Below are 14,288 nucleotides of genomic sequence, written 5' to 3' on the forward strand. Positions count from 1 at the left end.
TGGAAATCAAGAAAATTTTAGTTCATCTCAAAACATATTCGACAGTTCCAACAACGACGAGTTATTTTACAGTTATTCAGTTGCAAATATTCCAAATGAACTTTCAAATGAAACGGAAACAGCGGTATTCAATCTTCAACAACTTGATCAGCCTGAATCAGAAGCCCATGAATCAGATAGCTGTGTGAAAGAACTATTTAATTCGAATGAAGGAAATTCATGTAATACTTTGGTCTTGTATGACTCAAATAAACTCAAAACACTGGTCGAAGAAGACATGGTTGTTGGATCTAAAATCAAGATAAACAACACAGACGCTGGAAATTCTTTAAATACTCATTCACCGAAAGATAACGGTTTCCATCTTTCAGAGAAGGAGGATTCAATTTCAGAACTAATGCAGCAAAATAAGCTGTTAACTGATTTACTTTCACAACTAATAGCGGGTAATAGCGAATTCCAGAAAAATGAGACAGTGAACAATCAATTGCAGGTAGAAACAGAAAGCTTTACAAACAAAGAAATTTTGGATGTTATGGAAATCCCAGAATTTAATTCATTGCAAACAATTTCAGAATTACTTCCAGATAACGTATTTCAAAATTTCGATGAAATTGTACCAGCAGAACCTCCATTATCACTAGCTCCTGCAGAAGGAACGAAAGTAAACAGTTATTCAAATGATCAGTCAAAGAATATAAATGTAATGGACTCCTCAAAATTTTCAGAAAAAATAGCCAAAGCATGTGCTGTAAATCCTGTTAAAGAAATCGACGAATTTACTACAAATAATTCTCTGGTGATACAAGCAAATAAAATTGCTATTCCTACAGAGACATTTCCATCTGTCATAGATTTCCCTAACTCTGATAATGAATCACACTTCTTAGAAGCCACATCCAGCTCTGCGCAGAATTATATTCCTGAGGAACCACTTGACGATTTTCCTGATTCTTTATTTTCTTGTTTCGGAGATGAGAATTCGCTTGAAAGTCTATCATCTTGGGTTAAGCCTAACTCTGTTCTAAAAGTTAAAAAGCCTCGAAAGAGATATGTGAAAACTGTTGAAAGCTTTAAAGTAAAAAGGAAAGAAAAAAGTGCTCGTAAAATTACATCGAAATGCAAAAAAATTACCAGTAAATGTCTGAAAATGATCCGTAAATGTAAACACACAATCTGCAAAGAAGAGGAAATCGATTCGGATGAAAATTATAGAGATTCGGACAAAGTACAGTGTGACGCTGAAGTTCAGGTTGACCAGTTTGATATTCAAATCGCAATGATGGAGAGTATTTCACAGGCACATGGGGCTGAAACTCGATGTGGAGATGGTGGAAGCACTTATAACAATCTCCAAAATGTAACTTCATTCGGAAACGATCTCTATGGACGGTACAAATGCAAAAATTCTACTTTTGAAACTGATGTGCAGTCTAATTACGAGGGAAAGAGAAATTTCTTAAGAAACGAAGAAGTTTCTGTTATGCTCATGGAAATTCCTGTAAGTTTGAAAAATATGTCAGTGGCTGGTCATTTAAAGGTCGGTGTTATTGACCATAGCAATTTGGAAGCAACAGACAATGACTTGAGTCATGCAAAAGAGAATTACAGGACTAATGAATCACTTGCACCAACGTCAGATTCAAAAATTGAAACGTTAGCTATCAGTTATGACGATTCATTCGACGGCCGATTGTCAACAAAATCGAAAAGAAATTATAATCGATATGTAGAAGTTCCTGGGATTAATCACATTGAACCGAATTCAAAACCACAACATTCAAAGGACCTGATCAAGGATATCTCTCATATATGTTTGGAAATGAGTACAAATCAAAGATCTGCGATTGCCAAAATTCCACCAGTAGTGTACGGCGGAAGTGATCGAGTTTTACGGAAAAGGAAATACGTGAATTATAGCGATCCTGTGCCTATTAAGCGACAACGATTAAACATTTCAGAATCTGAAGTGCAATTTGTTGACAATGAAGAGACGAAGCAGGTGAATTTGAATGGAGCAAAAAAATGCAGTTGTTCCAAATCAAACAAGTCTCTTCGCAATCGAAATTCTTCTAAAGTTTTCAAAAATAAACAAAATAGCAAAGGACAAAGTAATAAATCCCGCCGGAGAAAGACTGGTTGATGACCAAATGGAAGCGATTTTATCCTTTAAATCTGTGTCATTGTTGAGGCCGTACTTCAACAGAAAGTGCAACTAAAAACTTGTTATTAAAGGGACATGAAAAAGGAATGGTATTAATTGTGATATAAGATTGTAGTTAACTGTATTGGAATTCTGTTTTGGCCAATCAAGAACTTTAAGACATTAGTAATCTTTTTAATGATTTGAATATAAATTCATTCATTGAATTATTTGAATTGTAAATTGCTGAAAAATTGACTGGTACACTCTGTAGAAAAGAATTTAATGATTTTTTTAAAAATTTTAAGCTTATTTGATTGCAATTATTCTTCTGATGAATGTGAAGGTACATAAACAATTCATTCACAATATATATATAAGATGTTATCTGTTTACTTTAATCATGATTAAGAATTAATTACGTATTTCGTTTTAGATCGGCTATCGTATTTAAATTATATAAAACTAATATTTAAGTTCCAGTTTATTTGTAATTTATGATATATTGTAAAAATAAATAAATTGGTAAAAATTAAGAAATAACATTAATGTTTTAAAAATTATCGATTAAATAAATTCTTCAATAAAAGTTGTATTTTAAGAATGATAATAAAATTTTGTGACTAGATTTTGTTAATTTATTTTTGCTTTTGTTTGACTATCACTAGTTGAAGAGATTAAAATAAGAATTGTGCAATATCAAACGAGCCTATTTTGAAAAATTAGGAGATGAACGTCAGTAATCGATTTTCTGATCTGACTCGTTTTTAATTCTTTCAAAACAACAGTTCAAAATTTACCTGTATTGAAAGTGGGATAAAACTGTCCTTATCTCATCACAAACGCATTTATAACAAATTTAATTTTTGCTCTCCGTTATGTACATTTTTTTTTTCTCAACAAAACCAAATTTTATTGATTTAAGTCACTGCGTTTGTGAGTTATTGCATTTGCATGCATGCTCAGATATAGACCTATAGACATCTTTGGCAGGTTTCAGATATTCAGATTTACGCAACACGCACGCACGTAAACACACACACACAGTATATGTATACAGAAGGCATGTTTGAAGACATAGATGAGACGTTATATTTTTAATGTCGTTTTATTCTCTTATGTGAGACAGGCATAATTTTTTACAAGAAGGGGCAGCGTGGCACAAAAGCTGAAGGAAAGAAAGGTGAAACAAATGATCACTAGTCTTATATATCATAGGATTTCCGGCCACGCGCTAATGGAATACATCTGTTGACCTTTGACAAGGGCAACGGAAGTATCACTTTCATTTTATACGTAGTACTGATGGCGCATTAGTTTTACAGAGGAATTAATTAAACCGAGAGTGGAATTGAATCACGATATAAGAGAATATTTTTAGAATGAATTTATTATGGGATAAATTAAGATAAAATCTTGGAAATTAATTAAATTGAAATTAGAATTAAAATATCATTACACATATATAATTTTATGTACGATTTGAAATCTTTTAGCGCCACTGCAAGATTATTATGAGTAAGCCCTGAAATGAGTGGTGAGCCAAAAAATAAGTTTTTTAAAAAAAATATTTAGCAATTTTTTTTCTGATACAATTTCTTGTATTTTCAATCAATTATTCAATTTACATGAACTGCGTCTCGTTTTACTTTTATTCTTTTAAATCTTCTATTTTGCCTCTTTTTTCTAGTTTAAGAAGACAAAAGTTACTATTTAATTAAAATCAATCAATGACTTCTTGATTTCGTTATTTCTTTAACTTAGCTTCAATTCTTTCGACACAGATAATATCATTCTACACGCAATAAGATGATAAAGTTAATAAAAGATATTTTGATTGAATTTCTAGGCTTTTCTTTAAACAACTACTACCGCTTTTTCTGCTTTCTTTCGCTTTCAAAAAAAGATTTTAAACAATATCTGTCAAAATAAAATAAAAAATAAAATTAAAGTTTACAAGTGTTGTAAATTGTACTTTAAAATAAATTTTAAATATTAAAAGTATATATAGATTTCTAATCCTACTTTTCAGTTTGAAAGATTATCCATATTTAATCTCATGTAACCGATTATTTTCAGAATAGATGTTTTATATTATTAAGTATCAAAGATATTCTGCAATTCCGTCCTGTTTTATTTGCACTTTTCTTTTGATCTGCTGTTTTCTTGTTCAAAAACAGAAATTCGTTAAAAAAAATTAAATGATCGAGGCATCTGCGAAAAACATGAATAGAGATAGCGCTACCATCTCCAATTTCAAAAATTCCAACACGTGTTTTAGAAATTGACACGTGTTTTTCAAACTTACGGAGGTCAGAACACGAGATATTCATTAAAATAGAATTACTATTTGTTTCATTATCCTGAGACTATTCTATTTCACTGTGGTGAAAAGCTTATAAGCCAGTTAACAGCTACGCTACACGAGCAATTGCTTTTGTATTGTGGTCATGTTACTGGGCTGCGAACCATAAGGTCCCAGGTTCTATCCTCGCTCGTATCAATCCATTACATCACCAAGAGGCGAGTCCCCGAAGGATGTGCGTATTTCTGGGATTCTTCGTTATTCTTGGACCCTGATTTCTACCCAATTAGATACTTTTGCGTTCAATTTTTTTTTATGTATGTGCAACTGTCATGTCGCTTCTGACCATATTATTTCATTTTTATTCGAAATTTATTTATTTTTATTCCGCGAGTGATTAGAGTTTACTTTATTGTTAACTGTAAACCTTCTCCTCCATTTCCCTCCTCCACCATTGTATTCTCCTTTCATTTTTCCTCTCACCCTTATTTTGAAGAATTAAACCCATCTTAACACATGTTCAAAAGCGCGGAGGGTTTTAGAATCCATTGGCAAGCAATAGTTTGAAGTTTTCTGACAATTAAAGTTTTTTCTCTATACTTTCTATACGAGATAGTAAAAAAATCTGAACATCAAGAAACCTTAACTCTGAATGAATGTGGAATTTCGTATGATGCTTGTATGCTCTTGCGTGTGTATATGTGCATGGAAAATTAAAATTCCACCTTAGATGTCATTTCCTCAACTATTTCTCTGAATGACTATTATCTCTGTTTAACGACATTAGTGCGGAATTTTAGGCAGATTTAATTTTTTTCAAGTTACCTTTCCGTTTAATATTAATTACATGTTCGACTATTGGTAAGTTTTCTTTATTCAATTGAATTAGTAAATAAAAGAAATCAAATTCCACTAGCTTACATTAATTATAATTCACAGAATTTAGAATTTTATTATTACCTTCGCTTTTATTTATTTCTTTTTTTTAAAGCAGAATAAACAATTTTGTAGATCAATATATACGCAAAATTTATCCGGAAAATTCGTTCTGATGTTTTGAAAATGTTTAGAAATTGTTGATTGTTCTGAAAGGGTTCTGATGTTGAGGAATTTCTAAAGAATTTTTTAAAAGAAAAATAGTGTTTTATTTTTAGAATTTTTTTATTACAGTCAAATAAGAAAATACAGTAAATATACAAAGTATAAGTAAATTCGTTTCAATCATACTAATAAAAGAATAAGTTAACATTCTGTAGCTGTTTTTACAGCTACAGCTCATTCCTTCCAGTGATTGAGGTCGATTGTGGGAATATCTTCACAAGGTACTTCGGGATTCCTAAAAATATTTGCAGAAATTATTTAGTTCTATCTTAAAAAAGAAGAACTGAGAAAAACGGAGTTACATCATATCAATGTTACACATACATTAAGGTGTATGTACACACTTGAAACTTCGAAAATCGTTCAAAATATCGAATATTCTTTTATTGCTTAATAATGTTCTCTGATCCTTTAGCTTTCAAGCGATACCAAGATGTTGTCAATATTCCAAATATTTCTCGAGTTATAATTATTTTTCTTGCGGTGCTTTCATTAAAAACTCTAGTCACGGTGTTTTTAAAACTCATTTTTTGAAGAATGATATTTTTCCACTATGTTCCTTAATTTAAACAATCATAACTCAACAAGAAATGAACCAAATACAGTTATTTATATACCAAAATAATCTGCATGAAATAGCGGAGCGGATGTTTTGCGCCTCAATCAAAGATATATTTATAGAAATAAATTTTTAATAGCTATTTAAATGTTAAAAAAACTCGTTTTGTCTATTCATCGTTGATGAAAAAATTGTTTAAAAAAACTATATATTTTTATAACTTGATTGAGGCAGACAACATGAAGACTAATATTAGGCATCATTTCCAACTAGAATTGTGTGTCTGTACAAATTAGAATTTAAGATATCATGTTTCAAAAAATATGTTAATTAGCTCATTAAATATTATTTAATTAATTAATAATTAGTGTAATATGATTTTTTTCGCACTGAAATGAGTTTAAACATATATTAATGACCTACTGTAAAAAAACTTTTTAAAGTTAAAATTTAAAAAAAAAATTTCTAGTGTGTACGTATACCTTAATATAGAAGCCAACGATTGTATTTTCAAATTCGTTGTGCATTTTTCATAGAAATATTTATAAATATTATAATGAAATGAAATAATGAAATATTTATAAAATATATGAAAAAAAAAAGGCTTTTTATTCTTAAATCTTATTTTAGTTTCATAAAATGCGTTTATTAGGATTTTAAAAAGTAATTACCTATTTTAAGGCATATATAGGTCAAATCAAAACAATAAAAAAGGTTAAGCAATTGACAGAAATTAGATAATAAATTAAGGTTTTTTAGATTAATTACACTGTAATTTTTTTTTATTTTACTTTTTCAAGAATGTTTGAGAAATTATGTTTCTTATGAGAGTGAGTGGAGCTTAATTTCTTCTCCGTGTAATTTTCAGAGCTTAAGGGTCCTTACTTTTTTGTATTAATCTTTAGAATTTTGACTTTTTTTAAATTAAACTTTATTTGCATTTTTCCTTTTGGTTGTTTATATAGTTTAGAATTTAATGAGCATTTTGGCGCATTATTAATATGGAAAATTTTTATTATATATTGATTAAGATATTGCTTACTCGGAACTAGGAAGAAGCATAGGAGACTTTTGCACGTGTGTGAAATCAGAATTATCGCACAAAAGACGAGCGAGGGAGCATTGCTTAAGAGAACTCCTTTGAGCTGGAAATAAAGATACATATTGTAAAGAGTATTCAATAAATAATTTTAATTTTTAACAAAATCAAAAATTTATTTTAATATTAAAACGTATCACTTTATTTTCTGAGCTTATATTTTGCAACAATTACGATGTATCTCTACATAGAATCATAACAATGCTTGTTAAATTTTTTTAATCAGTCTCCATTCTCATATAGAGAAATCAACATTTATTTCAACGTATAAAATTTCTATTTCACTTTCGAATTATTACTAGACAATGCTTGTCATGGCATAAATAAAAGAAGAAGGAGATAACTTAGAACATATATCACATTAAGTCTCTTTATTTCAAAAAAAAGTACGATAGAGTAACTCTTTTTGGTAGGTTTTCTCTGTTAGCCCAAAATTTGAGTTAGATATAAAATCTTGTAAAAGCCACAAGATCTCTTTCAACTATTGCATTCAAATAGCCAGAACAGCAGAAGGACAGACATCATACAGATTGATGGATTCGATTTGCAGTTTGATGCAGGCTTATTATTTATCTGATTAACCCTCTGCAAAATTTCGTTCATTTATCCAGTTGCGAATTTGAATTCTGGTTTGTAGTCTGCAATTTTGATGCTAAACATCTAATAAAATTTCATCAATCAAATAGCACTTTTTATTTATGTCATCCTAAGAAGAACAAGCAAGCACAGTCACAGTGAACATTCTGATGGAATCTACCCACGATTTGATATAGATTTAATTTTCTGGGGATCACCCATTGGCCAAATTTCATTCCTTTTCTCTGTCTCATTTATAAGTCACCATATTTCTATTCTTACGAATTAATAGAGATTATAGATGACCTACAATGAATTTTGGCGAAATTTTATGCAAGATTAAAATTCTGGTCTTGTAAAGGCACATCAAATTTCAATAATCTAGTATTGTTTTTTAATTATGTCATCTTCATAAACACAAATATACAGACCGACTGTGAATTTGTTGATAGGAGGTATTCACATTTGATATGGATATAATATTCGGATGAAAAAAGTTTCGTCCAATAATATAAACCTTTATCCAATTCGTTCATTTATTGTGTAAGGTTTTTAAGTTTTCACGTTTATATCGACAATACTGATACAAGGATGCATTTCTCTAAGCAGAACTTTGTCGAAAATTCGATACGGATTTACAATTTTAGTTTAAATATCGTAAATCAAATTTTATCAGTATAGCTCGTTGCCGTTTTGAGAATCAATTGGATTTTCTTGTCTTCATAGCTGACCAAGTAAACTTAATAGACTATCAAATCGAAGACAGATGAATCAGACCGTTATATTTTTTAAAATAATATTAAGGGAATTGAAATTTTCATTAAGAAGGTTCATGTATATAATAAACAAAACAGGTGTAAGATTGTTAATATAGCTGAGCTTTAATGTACATCACAATTTGATGCTTAAAAATACTTCCAGGGTATCAATTTATGCATCACAAGATGTTTCATTTCTTGGCAATTTCTTTCATTACAAGAAACATTGTATGTGCCGGTGTCCTGGAATAGGGGTAGCGCGTCTTCCCCGTGATCTGGGTGTCCTGGGTTCGAGTCCCGGTTTGGGCATGGCTGTTCTTCCGTTGTTCCATCTGTGAGATGTGTGAATGTGCCCTCCTGTGAAATGGGGTTGTGCAAGCAAATGAGCGATGCGTGAGTAGCAAAGTCGTACTCTTGGCCCTAGTTGGCGCTACTAAAAAAACAAGAGACGTCCCCCACAGGCTTAAATCGCTGTCTTCGTAACAGCGGGCTTGTCCATGGCAAGTGCCATAAGAAACAACAGCAACATAATTGTTGTAATAAAATTACAATCCCTTTCATTGTTCATCAGACATTGAATTGATTTCTTACATTAAAAGTTAGAAAATGAAAATATTATGTATATTACAATATTTTTGGAGAAAATTTAAATCAGAAAATAATATTATTTTTATTTTCAGATTTCATTTCCTTCATTGTTTTTGAGAAATAAATCCAAGCAGTTGGAATATATTATGTTTTCCCTGCAATTGTAATATTTGAAATGATTTTAAAAGGAAGGTTGATGAATATAATGTGCAAAGCAAAACTACTAAAACAATTCTGTTTAAACTTTTATCTCAAACTGAAGTATAAAATAATTTGGTGAAAATACCATGGATATTGAACTATTCTACAAATTTATTTGAAACAAGTCATATTTGGAGACTTGGCTAGTTCCTAGCCAATATTGATTAAATTTGATTTGAGATAAATCGTTTAGATATGATTTCTTATCATTGATTCCGCAGTATCTGATATTAAAATTAAATGATTTCAATAGTTTTATTTAAGCTCTGTTTTTTCTGTACAGTATCCTTTCTAATGGAGACAGACCTAACTGAGTAAAAGGAGGTCAAAAATCGCATGGATCAGTTACTGGGTAGCAAAGAACAAGAATTTTAGGAGCGTGGAATCATGCTATTTTCCAGAAAGACGACAAAAAGGTTTTGGGTCAGAATGGACAATATATAATTCAATAAAATATTTATTCACTATAAGAAAATTACCTTTCATTTGCATTAAGAAAAACGAAATTACTTTCCGAACAAGCTAATAGACAGATATTAAGCAGAAGACCTTATAGAAGATATTAAGCAGAAAGCTACTTCTTTAGCTTTGAGCAATGTAACAATATCATGCGGTTACATATTTTTTCGAACAATGTGCACGATTTAAACTCCAGAGTAACAAACAATGTAGTCTAGTTTAAGAAATAACGAAAAAAACTATTTTTGAAAAGTTGTCAAAATTCATAAAAAGTTTGCACGTCTATTGAATTAGTATTATTAAAAAGAATGCTTTAAATTTTAAAGTGGCGAAAAATTCATTTTTATGCAATAATATTTTCGGAAGTTATCTTAGAAAATCGCCAAAATGCAGCTGAATTTTTAATTAATTAAAATTTCCAAAACAATCGCTCGAAGAGGCATATATCCATCCTCTAATGTATACATTACCAAATTGGGTGCCGGCGTCCTTGCATAGGAGTAGCGCATCTTCCCCCGTAATCTGGGCGTCCTGGGTTCGAATCCCGGTTCGGGCATGGTTGTTCTTCATCTGTGTACTATCTGTGAGGTGTGTGAATGTGTCCCCCTGTTAAAAGGAGTTGTGCAAGCGAATGTGGGAGTTTCATCTTCATATGAGCTAGAAGTCAAACTTCTGCCCTCGGGTGCTCAGGGGTCTTTACCCTCAGAAGCTCTGCACGCCCTTTCCGTGGTAACGCGGGCACGACATCATCACCAAATTGGGTAGGTTTTGGGCCAACATCTGGTCAGTAAATCGGCAATCCGCGAAGACAATTACACTTTCATCTTTAGTATTGGTAGAAATAGATATTAATAGCAAAACTTATTTCTGACGAACAAATTGGTCGCCAAATGCGATTGCCATATTTTTTCATGATAGAATAACCTTTTCCATTGAAAGTGAATAGAGAATTAAAATGTTGAAACTAAGCTTTTTATATCTATATTTTAGAATTTCTCAAAGTACAGATAAGTGCAAACATGAATTACCTTTAGTGAAGGAAGACACCTCTCCTTCATGTTCAAAATAAAATCGATCGCCAAATTTGGCGAAATAAAACTGCTGGGTTATCATACACATAGCTGTTGGACCGACTAATGAACCAGGAAATTTATGTTCCAAATGTAATCCTACGTACAAATCTACGTCTTCTACGGACCTGTAACATTTAAAAAAGTTATAAAAGTGAAAAATATTGATAGTCCAATAAGTATTTAATTCTAGGTAGAAATCATACTTAGAAAATCGTTATTTTTAAACTCTTTTCAAGACAGTTTTTTTTAAATTAAAATTTCCTATTTTATCACCAAATCTCGCATTCTGTAGAATACCTTGATATTCTACAGATGGAACTGTATTTTATTCTGGCTTTGTTTGGAATGTCGGGAACTGGCCAGCAATGTATGAAATGACTAAATAACATATGAAGAAAATATGTTAGAAAATATTTCCCATATTTCCTAATCATTCAATCGAATGACAAATGCCAAACCAGTAAGATATGAAAAACAATTTTGGTGCAAAAGAAGATATTGTTTCAAAAAACAGGGATAGGATTATGTTCGATGCTATTAAATCAATATGATGGTGACATGTTTACCAATGACAGATTTTCGTTTTTGCCACTTGTTGTGCATGAGTTTGAATTATTCATACCGTATGTAATTAAGCTAATAAGATGAGTGAATATTTTGTGCTTATTTTGTTTCTAAACTAATAGCTATTTAAATAATAACGTTATCCTGAACTTTTTTTCATATTTTGTCTAAATAGCATTTTTCATTTTTTAGAATGTCTAGGTGTTATATACAGTCACTAGAGAAAGTGTATAATAATTCTCATGTTTCATAATACTTTGTCTTAAATTTCTTGGATTTGAACATTTTCATTGCTACAGAAAATTCTATTTCACTGTAAAAACTAGTGGATAAAGTGAAGAATAATGTGCCCCCGAGTTTGCCGCCAATATGGTAATCCATCGGAACGCTCTTCTAGAAACCCTAATGCTGTTTGCTTTACTACTTTTTGCAATGGTTGAGTTGTACATGAACTACAACTACATTATGAAAAATGTTAAATTAAAAATATTAAAAAAATATCGATTAAAGATTTTAATTTTGTTTTTTATTATAATTAAAAGTTTATTAAATAAAGAAAGTTAAGCTTATAGTAAAAAGTTATTTTCTTCTTTCTTTTTTTTAATGTGAATACGAACAGAAAATATTTATTCTTTTGCAATTTTTAACTGTCAGTATGCGCTTTAAAAAATCGTCTGCATTCTTACTTTAAAAGACAGCTGCAATGGAATTCTTTGCAGTTCTCGTAATTCTTTTGGTGTTCTAACGGTTGGTTCCCTTCATAATTTGTTATGTCGGGAGTGTTTCGAACCTGTAGAACGGATGAAGGGTGAGTTAAATATGTATATATGTATTTTTTTCAGAGTTGATGAAATTAGGAAAGGATGCTTGTTTGAAATTTTGTATTGAGAATGGTTCAATGTGCTAGCGAAGCTACTAGGTTCTGTAGAAGGCACCGGGAAGTATGAAAAAAAAAATACTTATCAGTAAAAAGTCTTATATACATGGCGGGAAATGGTAACCGTAACTGTTCCGCGGAAGTATTTGTTCATTTTGTCCGCCATCTTTATTGGCGACTTGGCATTGTTGGCGCATCAGGGGGCACACTATAATTCACTTTTACCAAACTATTAATCTGATTTTTTTTTTCATTTCCAATTTCAATTATTTCCTCATATATGATATAATATATGAATAATATAATATCTTGGTGTAGATACGGATTATCTAAAAAGGCCTCGAGAGCGGAAGTTTTAATAAGTTTTAATTCTTCATGTAAAATTTTTTAAAAAATTCTTCAGCTAAAAATTAAGTATGAAGTTAATGCTTAGTATTGTTAACCCATATTTTCTTTAGGAAATACGTCTAATAGTAATTAAGAGCTTACTCATAATTTTCCTTCAAAAGTTCTGCTCTTTTCTTCGACATCAGCAGAGGTGTAAGATCATGAAAGCTTTTAATGCTAATTTTTCCTTCCGAACAAAATCTCACCATGACTACGTAAGGAGCCAATCCATGTTCTCGCCCTCTCTGAATATCGACAGCTGCTAGATCCGTTCCAATTGGTATTCCCCTATACCTGTAGACAAATGATGAAATTTATAATCGGTTAGTTAGATAAGGTACAAAATTTCTGTTAAAGAGTGTATGACATAGTATATATATTTTTGAGAAAAAGAATCGTATTTGACTTATAAGCTTTTTTTTTCTATTTCGATAATAGCAATGCGAAAAAAATCTCAATATTTCAGTTTAAACTTTTCCTTTAAATATTACAGATAATATTTCTAACTGTACAAAATTCCCAAGAATATTGCTAACATTGCTATTACAATGCATCTGCGACGCTTGGGTCAATATGGCCAGAATATTAAATACTAATTCCAGGAGCATATGCTCTTGATGTTTTTTTAATTACTTTTATAGATAAATAGAATAAAGTTAATATACATGAAAAATAATACAAGAAATCTTTAATTATAAAGCTAATAAATATAAAATTTAAAAAATGAATTAGAACATTTCTTTTTTTAAATCTTGACCCCTTTATACTTTCTGTTTGGATAAAGATATGCTACATGGGACTTATAGATGCTTTTACAATTCTTGAACGTAGTGTTAAATTTATCATTGTTTGACGTTCATAAATCAATCATTAATCAAAAAATCATTAATGATAAATAATTTTTGCGTTTGTTCTATATTCATTCGATTATATTACGTGACTCTTCATTTCTGAGGTGATATTATTTCACCTGATATCTTGCTTTTGTTAACCTACCCCCATACAAATTGATATTTACTAATGTTCAGAAAATAAAAGTCTTACAAGCAAAATTGTCAGAATAATTGTCATAAAATGTAATCTAAAGTCATCGATTTTTTCCATTCTTAAATTTATATATTCAAAAATTGTTCAAGACCATTCACATTTCCTTTTTTGGTTTGTAATAATCTAATGTTATCTCTGTATTTTGGAAAGATTTATTACCAATTAATTTATCAAGACACATTGTGTGAGCAAGAACGAAGCTCTTGTACTTTTTATTTTATTTTCTTGCAAACGAAGTATAGAGAAAATATTTGTAAATCTCAAAAAAATTCGAACTCAAGATTTTGAGAATCTCCAAATTTCAGACGTCTCTGAGTTCGAAAAACATATTTTTGGCACTATGCCTATTTCTCTATCAATCTACCTGCCTATCTTTGAATAAGACAAAATAAACTCGCTTTGATCTAGACAGATGAAATTTGGTATATGGTAGTTACACAGATTTGTATATATTTTTTCTGTTTCTGTCTGATTTTCCGAATATGATTTAAGGCGATAACTATAGAATGAAAGAACTAGTTGGGTAAAATTTGATACAGTGATTTAATACC

General features: G+C 30.4%; 1 protein-coding gene across 5 annotated transcripts in view; it reads right to left on the minus strand.

The window, feature by feature from the left end:
• Positions 1–5,708: 5,708 nt before the first annotated feature.
• Positions 5,709–14,288, minus strand: part of LOC129976116 (peroxidase-like) — a 53,505-nt gene continuing 44,925 nt past the window's right edge. For all 5 annotated transcript variants that reach the window (XM_056089509.1, XM_056089506.1, XM_056089508.1 and 2 more), the window contains 4 exons: positions 12,793–12,984; positions 10,818–10,987; positions 7,151–7,253; positions 5,709–5,784 (listed from right to left, as the gene is read on the minus strand). In XM_056089509.1, coding sequence (XP_055945484.1) covers positions 5,724–5,784; positions 7,151–7,253; positions 10,818–10,987; positions 12,793–12,984 — 526 coding nt within the window. In that variant the 3' untranslated portion in view covers positions 5,709–5,723. The remainder of the gene's footprint in view (positions 5,785–7,150; positions 7,254–10,817; positions 10,988–12,792; positions 12,985–14,288) is intronic.

Source organism: Argiope bruennichi, chromosome 7 (genome assembly GCF_947563725.1).
Source record: "Argiope bruennichi chromosome 7, qqArgBrue1.1, whole genome shotgun sequence".
NCBI lineage: Eukaryota > Metazoa > Arthropoda > Arachnida > Araneae > Araneidae > Argiope > Argiope bruennichi.